A 21239-nucleotide genomic window follows, 5' to 3' on the forward strand; every position below is an offset into this window, starting at 1 on the left:
GAAATGATAATTAACATAAGTAATTTGAGTTTCGTCATAAATAGACCCTGTAAGCTCCACAACATATTTGTCTAAACTTGAATTCAAACGAGTTTTCCACTTTCAGATAAGTTTAATTTAATGGCTTTTTTATGCCCTCCCACTTTTTCTTTCTTAACTACAGTCTGTGCTTTCTGGTCCTGTTTTATTTATATCACCGGGCAGATTTGTTTGTTTTTGATGCCAACACAAAACTGTTCTCAGGATACAGTTGAACTCAGAGCTGTGTGTATTTATATAACAACTTTACACAATTGTCTAGCACGGCTGAAAAGCAACAAAGAAAAGGTAGAAGCTGCAGGAGGACATATAAATACACTTTCTTTGCAATTTTTACTTCTTGTATTAGAGAAAAGGACTTCCCAGAGCTCTGAATATAGAGTATACAGCTGAAAAGGAAAAGGAGTTATTCTGTACATTGAATCTTATCTCTTATCTGTAAATATTTTATAGTGTTTTAATAAGTCGGAATGTGCATTGCTCTGCTTGAGTTTAGTGATGCATTACTCGAACCATTCTTTTCCTTCACTATAAGTGATGTCTGCAGGAAAGTACATGTGAAAATATTGTCTGTCTTTATGTTCCATCTTTAGATTTTTGCTGGAGACAATTTGTTTATACACAGCCAGCAGCCATGAGTAGTCCTTGCAGGTCCTTTCTGTCCCCCCTCCTCTTCATCCCTCCCGCCCCACTCTCCATAACAAATGTCTAAATTATTATTACCATTTATTTATAAAGCGCCACTGATTCCGCAGCGCTGTACAGAGAACTCATTCACATCAGTCCCTGCCCCATTGGGGCTTACAGTCTAAATTTCCTAACATACACACACACAAACACACACAAACAGACACCTACTAGTATGTTTTTGGAGTGTGGGAGGAAACCGGAGCACCCGGAGGAAACCCACGCAAACACGGGAGAACATACAAACTCCACACAGATAAGACCATGGTCGGGAAATGAACTCATGACTCCAGTGCTGTAAGGCAGAAGTGCTAACTACTTAGACATAAAGGACTTCTATGTGCAGTATGGAAGAGGACTGGTACAGATAGAGGTGGTGGTGGGGATTAGCATACATGTATATGAGCAGGTCTTATGTACAATGGTGGATCTTTAATTAGGCTGTTTAGCTGTTGTTTGTAGCCAGCACTGTCACAGAATGTACAAAAACCTTTTCTGTACAACTTCATATGAATATTTTTGTATAACATTATAACATATACATCCTACTCTCCCCGAATGTGTTTCGGATTCCACTTTTCTTTCTTGTGAAGTGGACGGAGCCTAGATGGCAATCAGACCCTATTCTGTTACACGAGGACCTGATTTGTGACACCCTCTCTTGCCCCGTGGACTGCCCAAAAAGTAGGCAAGTATGCTTTAGAAATCATATGGGAAAGCTTTAAAATAAGTTAGTGTGCCTTCAATCCCCTAAGCGGCACCCACCCAATGGCCAAAGTATCACGCTGAATATGATTCTATGGGCTATATTCAATTGGCCGCGTTACTGTTAAAAGTAACGCGGCCTGCGCATTATTACCGTTATTACAGTAATAGTGCGCGTAATTACAGTTATTACGGTAGTTCTAATGCCGGCTTTTTGCTCACAGTTCCCTGAGCTGCGAGCATAAATCCGGGTTTAAACTACCGTAATAACGGTAATAGTTTTAACCCGACGGTACTTCGGGGGGGAATTTCATTCCCCCCTATGTCATAAACAAGAAAACAACATGGCAAAATATTCCTTGAAAATGTGCCACAGAATACCATTTCAAATATACAGGAATTGCAACCACACTATAATAAACAATCAATACTATAATTAAGTAATTACAGCAGCGCTCCGGTAGCCCTGGCAGCTGCTGGGACACGAAGGGCCGGAAGTGACGTCCCGGCTGCCAGGGCAACAGTCGGGACGCAGTAGCAACCGGAAGTTACTCGAGCCATTGCAGCTAGTTTGGCGGCTCATGACAATAACATATAATAAGTAATAAAAATATCAGATGTTCAGCTGCTGTCTTCAGAGGTATGTGCAGACCTCCCATGAAATGTAAAGACAAAGAAAAAATTGAAAGACTGCTCTAGAAACCTGAACGTAACAACAACAATCATAAGATAAAATAAATTATTTCACATTTTCCATAAACGCTTTATCACATTTATTGATACACAATTGATATACAATATAAAATATGTTACTATTAAAAAAAAAACCATAGAGAACAAACTCAATATGATAGTGAATGATCTCTGATTAAACTGCATAGAATCGAGGATTTGATCTTAATTAATAATGATGTTGGTGGAAATTACTTTCCAAATTACCGCATGTGCGGCTATTATTATTATGTATTTATTTATTAATTTATAAGGCACCACAAATTTCATAGTGCCGGATACAGAAGTAAGTAACAAATAGATGAGGTAATACACATAAGTAGCACAGATGAGTGTGAGTGATGCTATGGGGACTCACACAGAGTGCAGCAAAAGACGTGACGGGACGAACGAGGGAGTCAGACAGTAGACAGACGTGGGACAATATGTAGAGAGGACCCTGCCCACAAGGGCTTACATTCTAAAGGGAGGGGTGGTGAGAGACTGTAGGACCAACTGGGAGAAAATGGAGATGGCAAGAGAAGGAAGAGGAGGTGAGTGAGCGTTTGAAGGACTGAAAGTTGGGGGAGAGTCGAGTGAGACGGAGTAGGGAGTTCCAGAGATTGGGGGCAGCACGGTAGAAGTCTTGTAGGCGAGCATGGGATGAGGTAATGAGAGGTGTATTGAGATGGAGGTCCGGGGCAGAGCGGAGTGGCTGGGTAGGTATGTACCTTGAGACAAGGTCAGAGATGTAAGGGGAAGAAGTGTTGGTAAGGGCTTTGTAAGCTACAATTTAATATGGAAGTGAAGGATGTGGAGATCGTTCTGGATTAGCAGACCTGTAAAGGATTGCTCATTAATTTCAGCTCTGCAGGTCAGTACTGCTCTATACTATGTAAGTGGGATATCATACTGACCTGCAGACAGCATGCTCGGTAACACACCTCTTAGTGCTGGAATTAATGAGCGATCCTTTACGTGTCTGCTAATCCAGAACCATTCACTGAAACTGGGACTTCCTGAACTACAGGAATAATTAGAAGGGTAAGACTGCCCACGTCTTCCAGTTTTTATACTAGATTGTAGCTACACATGCAGTAATTCTGAGACTATAGCTGTCACTTTTTCGTTGATAGCTCCGTAAAAATCCTGAAGAATTTTTTATTAAACGTTATTTCTACCAACATCCTTATTAATTGAGATCACATCCTCGAACCTATGGAGGTTAGTCAGAGATCATTGATTATGACAATTAAATTTGTTCTCTATGTGCAGTCTTTTTTAATAGTAAAATATTTTAGATTGTTTATCAATTGTGTATCAATAAATGTGTTAAACCATTCATGGAAAAGGTGAAATTATTTATTTTATTTTATGATTGTTGTTGTTACATTCAGGTTTCTAGCGCAGTCTTTCTTTTTCTGTTTCTTTGTTTCTTCTTAGGATTAGGTCATACTTGCCAACTTTTAAAATCTCCCCTATTGGAGATCCCGAGAGGGAGATGAAGTGGCAAGTTCAGGGTGGAAGCATGGTGCAGCGAAGCTTATTATTGTGGCCCACTTACCCAGAGCCTCCCGGGCATTCCAGTTGAGTAGACAAGTATGGTATAGGTCCCTTATAGATCTCCGGCTGATCTTGAACTAGAGTTGTCAGTATGCTTTGCCAGCCAAAAATGGTGAAAAAGCTCAGTATGGCCTTTTGTCCCCTGGCATTTTGTTAAATTTGCTTCACTAGCAATTTTAGCCATACTTGCCAACATTTTTTTTTTTTCTTCCGGGAGATGCCGGCTGGGACGTGGGCGTGCAGGGGGCGGGGCTGCGAAATCGCGTCATTTTGGCCCCGCCCCCATGACGGAATGACGCAAATCGCGTCATTTTACAGTGGGGGCGGGGCTAAACGCCGCGATTCCGGGTGAATCGCGGCGTTTAAACTAAATTTTTCCCCCTTCCTATCAGGGAGATTGCCACACTCGTCCGGGAGACTCTCGCAAAATGCGGGAGTCTCCCGGACAATGCGGGAGAGTTGGCAAGTATGATTTTAGCATTTGCAAAACGCATGTATTTGGGCAGTATCCCATTGTTACCATACTCTTTGGCATTTTTTTTGTGTTTCATTCATTTGCGGTAGTAATTTTTGGACCACTGCTTCCTCCATTTTTCTATTTGCTGCTTTTAGGCACATTGTGAAGACACTAGTGATTTTTAAATCACAGACACGCATATCAAACACATTTATGTTTCATAGGTGTTATTTTAAAAAAATGCCAATATGTATGTGGCTTAAATATATGTAGTTAATCTAGCAAACGTTAATAGCTGGATTTACAAACTTAAAATTGAAATATAAACTGTTTGGCTTACATGCTTCTATTTCAAATGCTGTATATAAACAAGAGTTCTAGATAATGTTTTTCATTTTGATTCAAAATGATGTAATTGATAGTGATTACATGCTTAAATGAGTAGCCAAAAATATATTGTAAATGTAATATTGGACATTAGTGTCCATCCAGGCAAGTTTACAACTGCGAATGCCAATCTTGGAAGACTTTTAAAAATGATGATGAAAATCAATCAGCCGACAAGTTTTTATAGTGCATATAAAGACCTCCAGATGAGGGTTACCTGAATAAAACTCATAGAAAAAGAGTCATTATTGATTTGAAAACAGATGCAGATCTGTACACATACAGCCTTTAATTCCCTGGGCTGGATGGACTCCAAATTTCTGTTTACCGTGGCGGGTCTTTCTAGAGCAGAATTAAGACCTGATAAGCATTAATACAAGAGCAGCTTTTTTAAAGTACACGTTAAGTTCTATTTTTCATAGGTTCCATTGAGAATGTGGTAGGTTTTCTGGTAGTCACTCAACTGCAAATCATGCATATTTAAGGAATATATTCCATAGCAATCAATTAAGTGTTTTGTTTTTTAAAAGAAATAAACCTGAGCAACCAACTTGTTCGTTATCTAATATAGTTTTATGTATGTAAGTGGTGCATCACAAGATCGGCCACTACACATGTTGGCCCAATTAGGAGAAAAAACAACTAATTCATACTTGCCAACTTCTTGTAGTTGGCTTCCGGGAGCTGCCGGGGAAGGTGGGCGTGCGGGGGGCGGGGACCCAAAAATCGCGTAATTCTGGGCCCGTCCCCGTGACGTAATGATGCAAATGCATCATTTTACAGCGGGGCCAAATGCTGCGATGCCCGGAGAATCGCGGCATTTTGGAACTTATTCATGCGGGAGATTGCCATACACTCCCGGGAGTCTGGGAGACCCATCCCAAATCCAGGAGTCTCCCGGACATTCCGGGAGAGTTGGCAAGTATGAGCTAATTGTGTCCCCTTAGTGTAATAAAAATAAAACTGTGCCCTCTTGTTCATATAAATATATAATTACGTTGGTATCGTTATTATTTATCATATTACTGTGGCCATAATATTTTCTGTAGTGCCTGTCCATACTAAAGGGTCTATTTATTAAGGTGGGATCAGCCATAAAAATTGAGAAAACTGCAGTTTTTTCCTCAAAATGACGGTTGAATCATTTATGAAGTGTTTGACGCAGATTAGATTTAATGTTTCTTAATGTAGAGCCCTCAGTCAGCATTTAGCATTTGCTCAACCAAGTGCAAATTGCACAATGAAAACAAAGGTCTGACTGACAGCAACGATTTAATACACATTTCCTCCGAAGCTGGGTTTTTGTCCCCATTGAAAACATAGAAATATGGTTTTCATAGAATTACATTTGAATTAATAGGGTTAGTGACAACTTTAATTGTTTCATTGCATTCAGCACCCAAAATAAGGTGTGGGGTGGGATTCGCTTTATGTTTGAAAATCTCAGAGCTCCTAGGACAACAACTGTTCTACTTGCCTGAAAGAAAGAATATTCTGCAACATGTATACACATAAATTGCTATTGTTTGGTTGTGTAATTACCCCGTATTAAAGCATTGAATATGGCCTAATAAGAGTCAGCAGTTATTTTCCATCAAGATTTTACAGGCTGCCAAGCACTTCAAATGTTACAAAATACCACGCACAATCTTAAATCACACAATACAGTTCAACACTGAAGTTTCAAGACAAGCAGAGTAAACACTCACGGAAGCTCTTTATGTTTCTAGTCTGTTATATTATTTTATCAGGGGGTCAACGGTCAAGTGATTGTGGCTTCTAACTGTTTTTACATCAGCCATATTTTCTCTGCCTTTTATTATAAACTGTGCTAGTAATTTCCTGCATTCCATGCTGCAGTGCTCTCCCTCATTAGCCTCTGATACAAAGTGATTGTAGTCGTTTGGTTAATGTAAGACATGTAGCTGTTTTTCAGGTTGACTAATGTCTGACACATTAAGGTACTGTATCTATGTAGTAAATGATGAAATACCTGCAGGCTTTTTATAAATAGTTAACAAAAACACTGTATATCTGAGACAGTAGCAAATTCATGTAATGGAAGGAAGATAAATCTATCTATCTCAGGGGCGCACGGAGGATTGTCGGGGGGGGGGGGGGTTTCTCCCCGCCGACCGAAAAAAAAAGCCAAAAAAAACCACGAGAGAGAGCTGCTGCGCATGCGCCCACGCATGCGCAGCAGCTCCGTTTCGCCAGCGCTGTCCTATACAGCAGCCGCGGCACTGTCTAAGAAGCATCTGCAGCGGTGCTGTATACTATACAGCACCGCCGTGGATGCTTCTTTGACAGCGCCGCGGCTGCTGTATAGGACAGTGGCCACTTAGTTAGCGCAGGGGGGGGGTTTCTAGAGACTCAGAAACCCCCCCTGCGTGCGCCACTGTATCTATCTATCTATCTATCTATCTATCTATCTTTTCATTGTGTTGACATTAAGGGCAAGCAATCTTCAACAAGTAGTCAGTAATGGAGACTTAGGGCTAGATTTACTGCGGGTTTGAAAATGTGGACGTGGTGCCTACAGCAACCAACCAGATTCTAGTTTTCATTTATCTAGTGAATTCTACAAAATGACAGCTAGAATCTGATTGGTTGCTATAGGCTACATCTCCACTTTTTCAAACCCGCAGTTTAGTAAATATACCCCTCAGTAGGGTATACCTAGCTAGTTTTATTGTGCAGGTTACAATTTAACAAAAAAATAAAACTGAAACAATGAAATTGAATCCTATGCCTATCCAGCTCTATCTAAACTGTAGCGTTTCCCTGTCTACTAAGGGGGAATCTGCGCCAGTCGACAGATCAGCAATCTCTCATTTATGGTTAACATTCCCTGATTATCCCCCAGGCAGTGAGATAAACCCAGCAGGCTTTCCCACTCTTTTATAAAAGCACAGAAATAGACACATCTTTAGTCTACTAATCAGTTTGTTAACTGATCAGGAAGTCAGATAAATAGGACTAGATTATAGAGAATAGAGTCAATTCTATACTCTGCACTTCAGTCCAGGGACCCTGTAAGCTAGCTTTTACATAAGCTGAAAGTGGAAAGACTCCATTTTCACTAGTGCAATAAAATGTCATGGAGCTTAAAATACATAAGGCAAAAACCTATAACTAATGTAGACATTCTCAACCCGTTTCCCATATATGTGTGCGTATATAGGTACGTATATATTGCTTGGTTAAAAAAAAATACTTACAAGTATTGAAGCCTGAATAGCAGAGGCCCTAACATAGATTCTATCTCATCCGCCTGGTGCTCAAGTTTTAAGTTGAAGTTCACCATTCTCATGGATGAACATTAAAAATGCTAATCAATATAGCTATTTAAGCTTGAACAAGCTTAAGCCCTTGCTCACATTTAACTCAAATGTTTTAGTCTATCTAAAGTTTCAGATTTTTTCATAAACTTCAGAGCGAATTTGACAAACTTGCGAGAACCAATTTAAAATATTATTTCAGCATCTCTACTGAGTATAAGAGGAAACAGCTTCATTAAGATAAAGCACAAGAAAACAGTACAAATCACTGATGGATCAATTAAGACCCCAGGTAGCACTCCAATTCATAATGAATAATAAGTATATCAGATGGAAATTAGGAACAAACAAAAATAGCAACAAAGCAGCAAGCATGCAAAGGCACAACAGGAACTAATCTACTTTGTCTTCATCAGCAGAATAATTGTGGAACTTTCACATCTGGAAATTCTCCATTCTACGGATTTTTGTGATTTTTTTTTGGACTGTGCAATAGTTTGTATACAGGCAGGCCCGGCGCTCCCATTAGGCAAGGTTAGGCACTTGCCTAGGGCGCCGGGCTCTGGAGGGCGCCACAGAATGAAAATTACTTTAAAACTGTGCGGCGACCGCTGAACATACCTTTCACGGCCGCCGCACAGCATTCAGATACATTCACGGGGAGGGGGGAAGAGGTTATTGCTCACCACCGCCGCCTCTCTGCTCCGTCTCCTCCCCTCCACTCACTGACTGTCGGGCCATGACATCATCATCACGGCCCGACAGTGTCAGTGAGTGGAGGGGAGCAGACGGAGCAGAGAGGCGGCGGTGTTGAAGCAACGTAAGGAAAGACGTGGGGAGGGGAGAGGAGGGAGCCGATTTTTGCGGGGGGGGGGGGGGGGGGCGCCGATTTTGACAAAGTGCCTAGGGCGCCATGGACCCTAGCACCGGACCTGTATACAGGCACAAGTGGACCTGTGCTTAGGGTGATCTGGGTACTTCAGTTAAGTCAAAGTCCCTGTTTTTGGGTTTTGTGTGAAGCAGGGAGTGAGGGGGATTTGGGTCCTTGCATTAGTGATTTATTTCCGTGTTCTCACACAGCATACTTGAGGGTTCTAGGTCCTTTGAGCACTATGCACTCCCAGTATTCAAAGGATTTAATATATGTTCTGGTAATCAAAGCACAACAGAGAACAAAAATAGGTTCTAGGCTCCACAATTCTCCACATAATGTGGTTAACGCTTACTGTCTGTGTCGTCTTCATCACATTCAACTAAAGCTGTGAGTGTGACACAGGGAGCACAGCCAGAAAGAGGTGATAGCTTCTGCCCAGACCTGGACTGCTTTATTACCTGCTGACAGAGCTTGGTTTCCTATCTAACCTGAACTTTCATAACCAATCAGAGTTCAGTGCAAGGGAGAAAACGGAGAAAACAGCACAGGCTGATGATGGCAGCTTACTTGTACAGGATGCCCTCTCCATCCCCTGTCCCTACTTGCACGTTGTCACGATGCTTGTTCCTGCAGCGATCGGCCAGTGACCAGAGTGACAGGGAAGGTGTGGAGAGCACATTGGGGGCCAAGGGTCTCCGCTATTCCATGGATGGTGCCGCCTGAGATGAGGTTCTCACGTCACCTCATTTGATGAATGGATCTGCTGCAGCCATTTAAGCTCTATATTGTACGGTTAACACCAAATATGGCTCAGCATTAAATATATATCACCAGACATGGTTCAGCATTGCATACGTTTTGCTAGATGTTGTTTAGGTTTGTTGGGCATAAACTATATGGGTATTAAATATATGGGCACTATTGGGCATAATGTATGTGATCAAGATAGATCATATGGTGCTCATGTAGAGTTGGATGCAAATCTATTTTATTTACTTGAAATATGCGTTCCCATACTGTGTATGTGTACCGAATAAATGCACGCACACATCTTTATGCAGATTTTGATGTGTCTTCCACGTGCAGCTAATGACTAGAGAGATGGCAGAGCACAAGAACGTTACGTGTGAGCATAGGCTGAGTACAGTAAGGGTATAGTAACGTAATTGTGACTAATTGTGACTAAGGACCTGTCAGGAGCCATATCTCTTACGGGGGCTTCCACAATACGCAATAATGATGATCATCATCATCAACATGAGCTAGCCTCTTCTGATTTGTTGATTGAATTGATTCCTTTAGCTGATCATACTTAATCCATTATTGTAGCTGATATATGATATGAAGCGGCAGCCATCTATTCGCATTACTTAATTGATATTTCCATTTGTACTGCGGCAGAAAATAAGGTTCCCATTTGATTATTAAAGAGGAAAACACCAGATGCTAGAATTTTATTTATGTATTTAGAATTTATATTTGTATTTAATTATGTTTTATATGGAAAATGTGACTTTTGCATTTATTAATAACCGTGAAGACACTATTCTCTCTTGTGTGTATGACACTTCATTACATTATAAGGGGCGTAAATGTATCCAAATTTACATGAGCCCCAATGTGTGTAGTAACTGGTAGCCACAATGTACATGGAAACAGACTGCTTGCACAAAGCTATGGAGTGCAATATTTGCAATATTTGGCCAGGAAGCCAGAATATCTATATATATATATATATAAATATATATATATATATATATATATAATATATATATTTGGTCAATATTTAGCTGCTTTTAGAATTTCTGCTAGCCAGTTGCTCAAATGTTGCAGCTCATATTGATGATAGGAGTTTTGTGATTACCCCAAAAAGGGGAGGAGCTAGTCATTTAGCACTGGTAGGGAACAGGGGGGAGTGGCAAATTTTAGCCCAGGGGGGCAAGACACGAGTCAACAGCGTATTAAGAACATTTAGAAGGAAAAAAAATGCATGTGGCCAAGTGCCCCAGTCCATCAAAGATGCCCCCCTGCCCCCCAGCCCAGCCTGCCCCTGGTAAGGAATCATTATTACCACATACTTGGCTGCTCTCCCAGAATGTCCGAGAGAGTCCTCCGGTTCTCCCAGGTGACAAGGCCTCCTACTTTACTTTGAATTGCGTCTAAGAGTAAGGCAAGTATTTATTAACATAGGCATAGGGTAAACCATACATATACTAATAAAAAAACTTATAACAGTTTTGGCCAAAAAAAAGCATCTATGTAAAAAGTAATACAATGGTATTTATACTGACCCAATGATGTCTACCAAAGTGAATGGTACTATACTAGAAACACAGAGGTAACATAGCATTATATTGTAATGAAAATACTTTGTCTGTTCTTAGATTGTGTGATTTGTAAGATAAATACATGTAGGTATACAACACCAGTATAGGTCTGAAGAATTAGAATTGGGTTTTAAATCATTTCTTGGGGCTTCTTACAAATAAACGATGATGATTTTAGAAAACACTAAGTGACATTGACTCACAGCCATTCAGCTTTACAATAGTTGAAATATATAAAATAAATATTAGCTATTTGGCCTAAACTCACTAAAGTTTTTTGCAGACCAGAACATGAACAAAACAGGACAAGTGATTTATAATGAAAAGTGATGAATTATAATAATAAAACACATGTTATAAGACTCCCGGGATTATTTAATAAGAGTGCAAAGAGCAACAATGTGCTGTAATTCATATCATCCATTCAGATATCAGATTACTGTAAGCATGTGATTGGTTGGTGGTAATTACAGCACATGTTCTGACTGCAATATTTTGTAAAATAAGCCAATCAGTCCAACTTGTATTCTTAAATTGTCCACTTACTAAAAGCAGTCATAATTAAATAAGGACACCTCATCCTATAATCTCTCATCCTATTCTCAAAGGGTGAGAATTATTTCTGGAGTCAATGCAATTCAAGCATATTCTTTGAAGGTGCGTTTTTTCATACCTCTGTTGATAAAGACCATTACTTTTAAATAGCAAGACAGAAGTTTATTATTTAAAAATGCATATGAATTGAACATGTAGACACTGATTATATTTCTAATGCGAAATGATCACTTTGCATAAGTCTCACTATCTTTCAAATTACATTAGTTGGTTACTGAAACAACTGTGTCCCAGGAGAGAGCAACATTGTGAATGAAGTCTCTCTCTACCACTTGCTGTTACCTAAAAGGTCATAATTATAATTTTTGCCTGAAGGTCAAGCCTAACCCCTGCAAACTGTCATTTTTGAATTCATCTAAGATCAACATAATTACTGTATGCTATTGGAGCAATAATATCTTGTGTTGTCAGAACACTTGTTAGGAAAAGAACACTTTCTAGCTTTCATGAGAAGGTTAATCATAAAACATGTGATTCTGTACAGTTTATTTTTCTAGTGGGACCAAAGACTAGAGCTCTTGTTTACATGACTTTTTCATTGATGGGAACGTTGTATTAAGTGCATCGATTAAGTACAAAAGTGTAAAGAGTTTCTCATTACAATTTACTATTTGCTCGCCTAGCGCTTTCATCATCATCATCATCATCAACATTTATTTACATAGCGCCAGCAATTTCCGTAGCGCTTTACAATTGGGAACAAACATTGATAAAACAATACTGGGTAATACATATAGACAGAGAGGTAAGAGAACCCTGCTCGCAAGCTTACAATCTATAGGACAATGGGAGTTAGAAACACAAGGGCATGTGCTACATCATATTGCACAATGGACCAGCTAGAACGCAAAGGTAAAAGTATTGAGTGGGCTGTGTGTGTTGCAGTATTGGTCAGAGGGTTGTTGTGTTGTTAGCTGTGTAGAGGATGGTAATAGGGTAATCTAGGGAACTTAAGATGGTGGTTGAGGAATATCATAACCTTGTCTGAAGAGGTGGGTTTTCAGTGAACACTTGAAGGTTTGAAGACTAGAGGAAAGTCTTATTGTGCGTGGGAGGGAATTCCACAAAGTAGGTGCAGCCCGGAAAAAATCCTGTAACCGAAAATGGGAGGATGTGATGAGAGTGGAGGAGAGACGTAGAGCTTGTGCAGAACGGAGGTGTCGAGTAGGGAGATATTTCGAGACCAGTGAGGAAATGTATGTCGGTGCAATTTTGTTGATGGCCTTGTATGTTAGTAGAAGAATTTTATATTGGATTCGTTGAAATACAGGCAGCCAATGTAGAGACTGACAGAGTGGCTCAGCAGAGGAAAAACGGTTAGTAAGGAAAATCAATCTAGCCGCTGCGTGCAAAATAGATTGTAGGGTTTCAAGTCTGACTTTGGGAAGACCAGTAAGGAGGGAATTGCAATAGTCGATGCGGGAGATGATGAGTGCATGAATTAATGTTTTTGTGGTGTCTTGTGTCAGATATGTGCGTATTCTGGAAATGTTCTTTAGGTGTATGTAACATGATTTAGATATAGAGTTGATGTGGAGAATAAATGACAGTTGTGAATCAAGGATTACACCTGGGCAATGAGCTTGCGGGGTGGGATTTATGGTCATGTTATCAACAGAAATTGAAATGTCAGGCAGGAAGCTTCTGTTTTTGGGTGGAAATATTATTAATTCAGTTTTTGAAAGATTGAGTTTGAGTGGGCGAGAAGACATCCAAGATGAAATGGCAGAAAGACAGTCAGTAACGCAAGACAACACAGATGGTGAAAGATCAGGAGAGGATAGATAGATTTGTGTATCATCCGCATAGAGATGATACTGAAATCCAAAGGAGCTTATTAGAGAAGTGGTGTAGATAGAGAATAGCAGAGGACCTAGGACTGAGCCTTGTGGTACTCCAACTGATAAAGGAAGCGGAGCAGAGGTGGATCCAGAGAAATTAACAATGAAAGAGCGATTAGATAGGTAGGATGAGAACCAGGATAGGACAGTGCCTTCAAGACCTAGGGATTGTAGCGTTTGTATGAGGAGAGAGTGGTCAACAGTGTCAAATGCAGCAGAGAGATCCAGGAGAATTAGAAGAGAGTAATGGTTATTATTTTTTGCTGTGATCAAATCATTGACAACCTTGGTCAGTACTGTCTCTGTGGAGTGTTGAGAGCGAAAGCCTGACTGAAGAGGATCCAACAGGTTGTTTGCTGTAAGAAAGTGTGTGAGGCGAGTGTAGGCAATTCTCTCAAGAAGCTTGGAGGGGCATGGGAGCTGGGAGATGGGGCGGTAATTTACGAGGGAGTTAGGGTCAGAATTTCATAGATGAACAGTCATATCGCAGTGTCTGAGTCTACATTTGCGGGATTGCCAGTTTAACCAGAAAAGCACATAGTATAAACATTGGAGCAAATCACTTCAAATTCCTGCCTACTCCCTTTTTTTGGTTTGACCCTTTCATTAATGTCAATGTTTTCACTGCTTATCAGCTTGGCCTCATGAGTGAGGGGACATACAGTATGTGTCACTTTTGTGTTTTTGAAGATTTTTGTTACATTGGTCAAAATGTGCCTAGAAAGACTGTTTCCCAGAAAAGTGTACCTAGAAAGTACAAAAGGCACCCCATTGAAAGCATAGAAGCTGAAGACTGAGACCTCCTTTTGTTGGGGGAAATGCTCTGCCGTCCACAGGAAACATCTCCCTAATTGCTCCCTCTCCACCATACTCGACAACTCTCCCAGAATGTCTCCCAATCTACGGGCAATCCTCCCGCATCCAGCCCACTTCATAGTGAAGTGGGCGGGATGGGGGCCACAATGAGACGGATGTCTGCAAATTGCGTCCTTTTGGCCCTGCCCTCCTCTGTACTGCCAATTTACCTACCCTAAGTTGTTTGTTATGTTCTCCACTCTTTCATCAGTTGAAATTATCTCGTATTGTGAAACCAAATCTCGTTTTTATATATGGGGGCAAAAACAGGCGCATTTATACCTTGAGCCAACACTGAACAAGCAATTCCCTGATCTCCCTGACCATTCACTGCCACTTCCCGGATACCTATAAAAATGGGTGCACAAATATAGGTGCCTGATATCACTAAGCATTTACACTGGTTTTCGCACTTTCAGAAATGACCTTTACTTTGTTAAACTTTCACTTAATCATCTGTCTATATGTTTACCACAATAAAACAGAAAAATACATGACTGCTCTGAAGTGTCAGCCAAAATAGCGCCCGTGTTTGTATTTGACATATGACTTAACTTTTTTGTCCAGGATCTGTTTCCAGCTATCACAAAGTGATAGCAAAGTGGGATGAAAGAACGAGAGATGCCTACTGATAACACCTGACAAATTCAGTGTTATATACGCAAGTGATATAAATATAGGTGTAAACGTCTGTAAATATCTGTACTTATTTACTAACTATATTATTTATAATTGTAAAGACTTGTGAAGGTTTAAATTGGCCCTAAATTATTTAACTAGCAATGGTCTGTCTATTAAACTTTAGCAAATAAGTTATGGACTTCAAATAAACTTTTAGAAAAAAAATATTTGGGTGGGGGAAGAGCTTTCCATCTATTCATTATATTGTCAAGAGGTGGATAGTGCAATCCATTCACCAGTCAGAATGTTGGTAGTTCGTGACATGCTTATTATTAAATGGCCAGCGCTATCCACCAATCAGAGTGCTGGGAACTGTCTACTAGGTATGACAAATCCCCAGGAAACCTAAATTTTCTTTTCAGTGCACCCCAACACAGCAAGGAATCACAGAACAGTTAAGGACACTATACACTGTGTCGCCATAAAAGACCTGGGGGTAAATGTATCAATATGCGGGTTCTTCAACACCCGCGTGTTCAGCCTCTTCCGCGATTAAATTTCAAGCGGCGCTGCATTGTAAAGGGTTAACTTCCCTTTACAATGCAGCGCCGCTTGAAATTTAATCACGGAAGAGGCTGAACACGCGGGTGTTGAAGAACCCGCATATTGATACATTTACCCCCTGGGGGTAAATTTATCAAGCTGCGGGTTTCAAAAAGTGTAGATATTTATTTAGATATATAGGAGCCAATCACGTTCTAGCTGTCATTTTTTAGAATGTACTAAATAAATGATAACTAGAATTTGATTGCTTGCTATAGGCACGATCTCCACTTTTTCAAACCTGCAGCATGATAAATTTACACCTGGGGTCTGCTTCGTGTTACCACCAGAACCGTGGAGATTCTGCATTGTGCCGCCACTATAGATTTGTGGAATCTGCATTGTTAGTCCACCAGAGATTTGAGGGTGGCAAGGTCTGCATTACAAAGCTGCCAAAGATGTGAGGGTTCTGCATTATAAAGCCACCAGTGATTATTGTGGGGTTGTATTGTAAAGTCATGAGAGATTTGAGGGGTCTGCATCATACTTGCCAACTTTCTAACACTCAAGTGACAAGCGCAGTGGGGGAGTCTGTTGGCGCAAATTGCATTATTTTAGTCCCACCCTGGTGTCACTGTGCTGCAGGGCCAACATGATGCAATTCGCTGCAAATTCCATCATTGTGGTTCCTGTCAAGCTCACTTTGCTAGGAAGTGAGCAGGATGTGAGAGTTTGGCGGCTCTACCGGGAGTCTGGCAAAGGTGCCTGGAATTCATGAATTTCACCGACATTCCAGGAGAGTAGGCAAGTATGGTCTGCATTGTAAAGCCACCACAGGTTCAGTGGAGTTGGTATTGTAAATCCACCAGAGATTTGGGGACATCTACACTTTAAAGCCACCAGAGATTTGGTAGTGGGCAGGTCTGCATTGTAAATCCACAAGAGATTTGGAGACATCTACACTATAAGGCCACAGAGATTTGGTAGTGGGGATGTCCACATTGTAAAGCAACCACAGATTTGGAGGCCTGCATTGTAAAGCCACCAGAGATTTGGTAGTGGGCAGGTCTGCATTGTAAATCCACAAGAGATTTGGAGACATCTACACTATAAGGCCACAGAGATTTGGTAGTGGGGAGGTCCACATTGTAAAGCAACCACTGATTTGGAGGCCTGCATTGTAAAGCCACCAGAGATTTGGTAGTGGGCAGGTCTGCATTGTAAATCCACAAGAGATTTGTGGGATGTCTACACTATAAGGCCACCAGAGATTTAGTAGTGGGGAGGTCCACATTGTAAAGCAACCACAGATTTGGAGGCCTGCATTGTAAAGCCACCAGAGATTTGGTAGTGGGCAGGTCTGCATTGTAAATCCACAAGAGATTTGTGGGATGTCTACACTATAAGGCCACCAGAGATTTAGTAGTGGGGAGGTCCACATTGTAAAGCAACCACAGATTTGGAGGCCTGCATTGTAAAGCCACCAGAGCTTTGGTAGTGGGCAGGTCTGCATTGTAAATCCACAAGAGATTTGGAGACATCTACACTATAAGGCCACAGAGATTTGGTAGTGGGGAGGTCCACATTGTAAAGCAACCACAGATTTGCAGGCCTGCATTGTAAAGCCACCAGAGATTTGGTAGTGGGCAGGTCTGCATTGTAAATCCACAAGAGATTTGTGGGATGTCTACACTATAAGGCCACCAGAGATTTAGTAGTGGGGAGGTCCACATTGTAAAGCAACCACAGATTTGCAGGCCTGCATTGTAAAGCCATCAGAGGCTTCAAACCTGTATAGTGTGTTCTAGAATAGGGATGACATTGTATAGTGGTCGCTAGTATGCACTGTGTTTTGTATAGTGGTCACTATAGGACTCTCTGCATTGTATAGCAGTCACCGGGGATGGTCTCTGTATCATTTATCAGTTAGAATGCTATCACTGTTATATACTGGGCACTCATATTAAGTCTGTCTTGCATATCAGTTATTAAGTTGCCCTCTGTATTGCATTCAATAGAATGCTTATATAGTTTATCATTCACTATAATGCTCTCTGTATTGTATTGTCAATTGAATGCTATCATATAAATGTATAAAAGTCACTATAATGCTCTCTGTATTGTATTGTCAATTGAATGCTATCATATAAATGTATAAAAGTCACTATAATGCTCTCTGTATTGTATTGTCACTTGAATGCTATAATATAAATGCATAAAGGTCAATAGAATGCTCTCTGTATTGTATTATCACTTGAATGCTATCATATAAAAGTATAAAGGTCAGTAGAATGCTCTCTGTATTGTATTGTCACTTGAATGCTATCATATAAATGTATAAAGGTCACTACAATGCTCTCTGTACTGTACAGAGGTCCCCACATGCTTATTGGATATCAGTCATTAGAATACTAGCAATTTTTCATATATTTCATTGACTGTGTAAAACCATGTCCGTATTAGACAATCGTGCCCGCATGGTTTTGACAAGGCCCATTTTCAGTTACAGTACAGCTAAAACAGCCTTAGCCACTTACTTGTGTTTGACTCCCAGGACAAAAGTTGGCCACACACCTATGTTACTATCATGCTTGGAAAAGTGGAAAACTATTAATATGGATATAGTTTCCTTTTAACTGAGACTTTTCAAAGCTCTAAATTCTGCCCAGCTTAGGTGGAAGTAGAGCCTCGGGCATCTTTCACACTACTACTTGTTCTGATCCAAAATGAGTCATAGACACGCCAAAGGTAGAAATGTCTCCAAGAATTTCAGTGAGTCTGTTTAAAGCTCAGTGTTCAGACAATAAGAATCAACATGGTTCTAATACCGCTGGATCCCTTAATGTAAACGTAACATTTCATCTAAAGAATTTCATTGTGTGGCTGTGAATAAGACGTTTACTGTGCAGTGTCTTGCTGAAGACACATTTGTATTTGTAGGCTAAATAGCTTATAAATATTGGGAATTTAGTTCACATTAGCAGCCTGTGGTACTGTGCCATGGACCATAAATGCATCATATTCACACTTTTACCCCATTTAATAATCTCGGCCAACAAATGAAATCACATTTTTGATCTTTAGGCGTTTTCATGCACGTAATCCACACTTAGCAAGGACAACCACATCAGCCCACCCATCTCTTCCCATTAGCTGGTGAACCATTGCCACCCCTGAAGATGCTGTCATTTTGGCCGTCGTAGTTATTTGTATGTTGCGGGATAAAATTACCTGCAGGAAATATCAAATGTTTATTCTATAGGACCAGTACTGAGCTTTAGTGCTCGTGAATGCATCAGGCAATTTGAAATTACGCAAGACAAACATTTGTGAGAAAGTATGTTTGCATAGGTTGAATCGCTTACATCATTTTTTGACTGCCTGAGTTAAAGAGCTTATACCACACTTTAAGAATGCGCATTGAATGAATGTGTTGATGAGCCCCAATACCTTCCCAGATACCTTATGTATTGACAGTCCTTCATACAGATTCATACATTATATAGAATGTTACATAAGAACAAAATGCAAAAACTGATTTTTTTTTTCCTCCATCATAAATTTCAGAGATGTTTTATGCTTATTGCTGGTGTATTCTAATATAAATAACCAATATATGTTTTTTTATTTTATTTATTTGTGTCTTTATTTTTGTTATAGGTTATGAAGAACACAACTCTGTAGAGAGAGGCCAGAGAAATGCATTAGAAGTCAATGTGAATGGTAATGTGCGGGGGTTACTTTGGACAAATGAAGAAAATTTCACTGAAATTCAGACTGAACACACATATCGCAAGAATTGCACTGAACCAGGTAGGAATTCCACATTACTCAATTTTTTTGCTTTTTTTTTTGTTTGTTGTTCTGACAAATTCCTCCACTATAAGAGTTTGTATTGTTTCAATACACATTCTGTACTTAGATATATGTTATTTATAGCACATGTAATATGTTTATGTCTTTGGCTTGATGAATTGTGCAATTTACTATGGTAGAGGGGCAAGTTGTTGTTTTTATTGTTCTTTCACATAACTCCCAACTTTTAGATGTTCCTAATTGAGAAAGTGTGTGCAATGTCTGTGCCACACAAGAGGAGTGGTGGCATGTCATGTCAATTACCCACCGAGCTGCCTCCGGCTCCCTTGACCCTCCCCTAAAAAACACCCGTTCAATATTGTGTGCACCTATCACAGGTATCAGTTGCCTTCAAGGGGCATCTGCAAGTGGGTCACAGCTTCCAACCTTCCTGGAACCGGGACAAATGCCCTAATCCATGGGGCAGTGGGATAGTCCTTTCAAATTGGGACTGTCCTGCCTACAGTTGTGTGATAAGCTTTCAGTAATGCTTTTGTTGACATAAATGTTTGGTGTCACATCTTATTGCATGCAGTATGTGTTTGTAGGTACTTTGTACTTTAACTTTGTACTCCATGAATGTTTGGCTACTTACCTATTACACATGTTCCTTAACATACAGGCAGAATAGAAAGAAAGATTTCTAAATAACAGTTAGTTAGACATTAGTAATTTACAGTCCCAGTCCACATATTTGGGCAAGTGGAATGTAGTTATAGGAATCTTACAGCGCACCAGGAAGTATAGTCTACCTAGATCCTAGGTGAGAGTATGTGGTGGGATTCATGTGCTGTGTCTGCAGCTGGAGGGAGGGGTGATGAAGCCATCTTGAGATGAAGATAGGAAAAGATAACCATGGAGATATGAGATAGAATGTAAAATAAATACAAGAGTGAGAAACTCTGATCAATGATATGTAAGAATAATAATTGAGATGGAAGATTGCAGGGTAATAAAAGGAAGTGGTTGTTGTATAAATAAATTACAAATGACACACACATGCCCACTCCCCACCACATTACCCCTTCTTACCTTTTTCTCCACCAGTGATTTCCAGCAGCCTCCTGTGACTGCTGCAGTCACATGACCTGGTCATGTCACATTCTGAAAGCGATCTAGCCATTGCTTTACAAAAGATGTCATACAAGCAGTCTATGCGGTCCGCATAGTACTCACTGCAGGGACATAATCTATTCATAGAATATGTAGTACAATATCCAGCGGTGATGATGATGATGATGATGATGATGATGATGATGTATGTGATGTGGCTGCCTATGCACGAACTGCATAGGCTGCCTGCGCCGCATTCCCACTGGACCACCAGGCGAGCAACTCCCCCCCGTCTCTGCCAACCCAACTACCCCTTTTCCTTCTCCCCATAAACCCAGATGCTTTTCGAATTTGAGGAGGCATCTCCTGAGAGTGGAGAGTAGGCATGTATCTTCATATGCTCTGGGTGGACCATTTAGGCGCAATGGTGTGAATCCAAAGATTTTATCACTGCACATCCATGGTCTTTTGTAGTATCCGACCTCAGTCCGGAATATGAGCTTTTCTGTTCCACACATGCACAGTAAAAAGGAGTATGTGTCAGTTTGTATGCGTAGAGAGAGGCAAAATGGGGGATGGAAGGAAGTCTGTATGTACGTATAAAGGCGGCATAGGGGAGGGGAGGGAAGGACTGCTGGTGCTAAAGCCGCAGCGTGGGATCCCCCTGCCACAGTACTAACCAGCCCTAGGCCAGTGCTGCTAGCACTAGGGCTATTTCCACACCACTGGGCAGTGTGTGGGGGTTAATAATGTAAACTAAATGGTTAAAGTAGCATTTTGTCCCATGGTACACTACAGATCCCAACATGCCCTGGCCACCTTTAA

The 21239-nt window shown here is 40.6% G+C and overlaps 1 protein-coding gene across 1 annotated transcript in view; it reads left to right on the forward strand.

Moving 5' to 3' along the window:
* The window catches only part of SLC24A3 (solute carrier family 24 member 3), a 311310-nt gene that overhangs the window by 36577 nt on the left and 253494 nt on the right, over nt 1-21239 (forward strand). Inside the window, exon 2 of the mRNA XM_075203825.1 lies at nt 19167-19319. Coding sequence (XP_075059926.1) covers nt 19167-19319 — 153 coding nt within the window. The remainder of the gene's footprint in view (nt 1-19166; nt 19320-21239) is intronic.

The sequence above is a fragment of the Mixophyes fleayi genome, chromosome 3 (genome assembly GCF_038048845.1).
Source record: "Mixophyes fleayi isolate aMixFle1 chromosome 3, aMixFle1.hap1, whole genome shotgun sequence".
NCBI classification, from domain to species: domain Eukaryota; kingdom Metazoa; phylum Chordata; class Amphibia; order Anura; family Limnodynastidae; genus Mixophyes; species Mixophyes fleayi.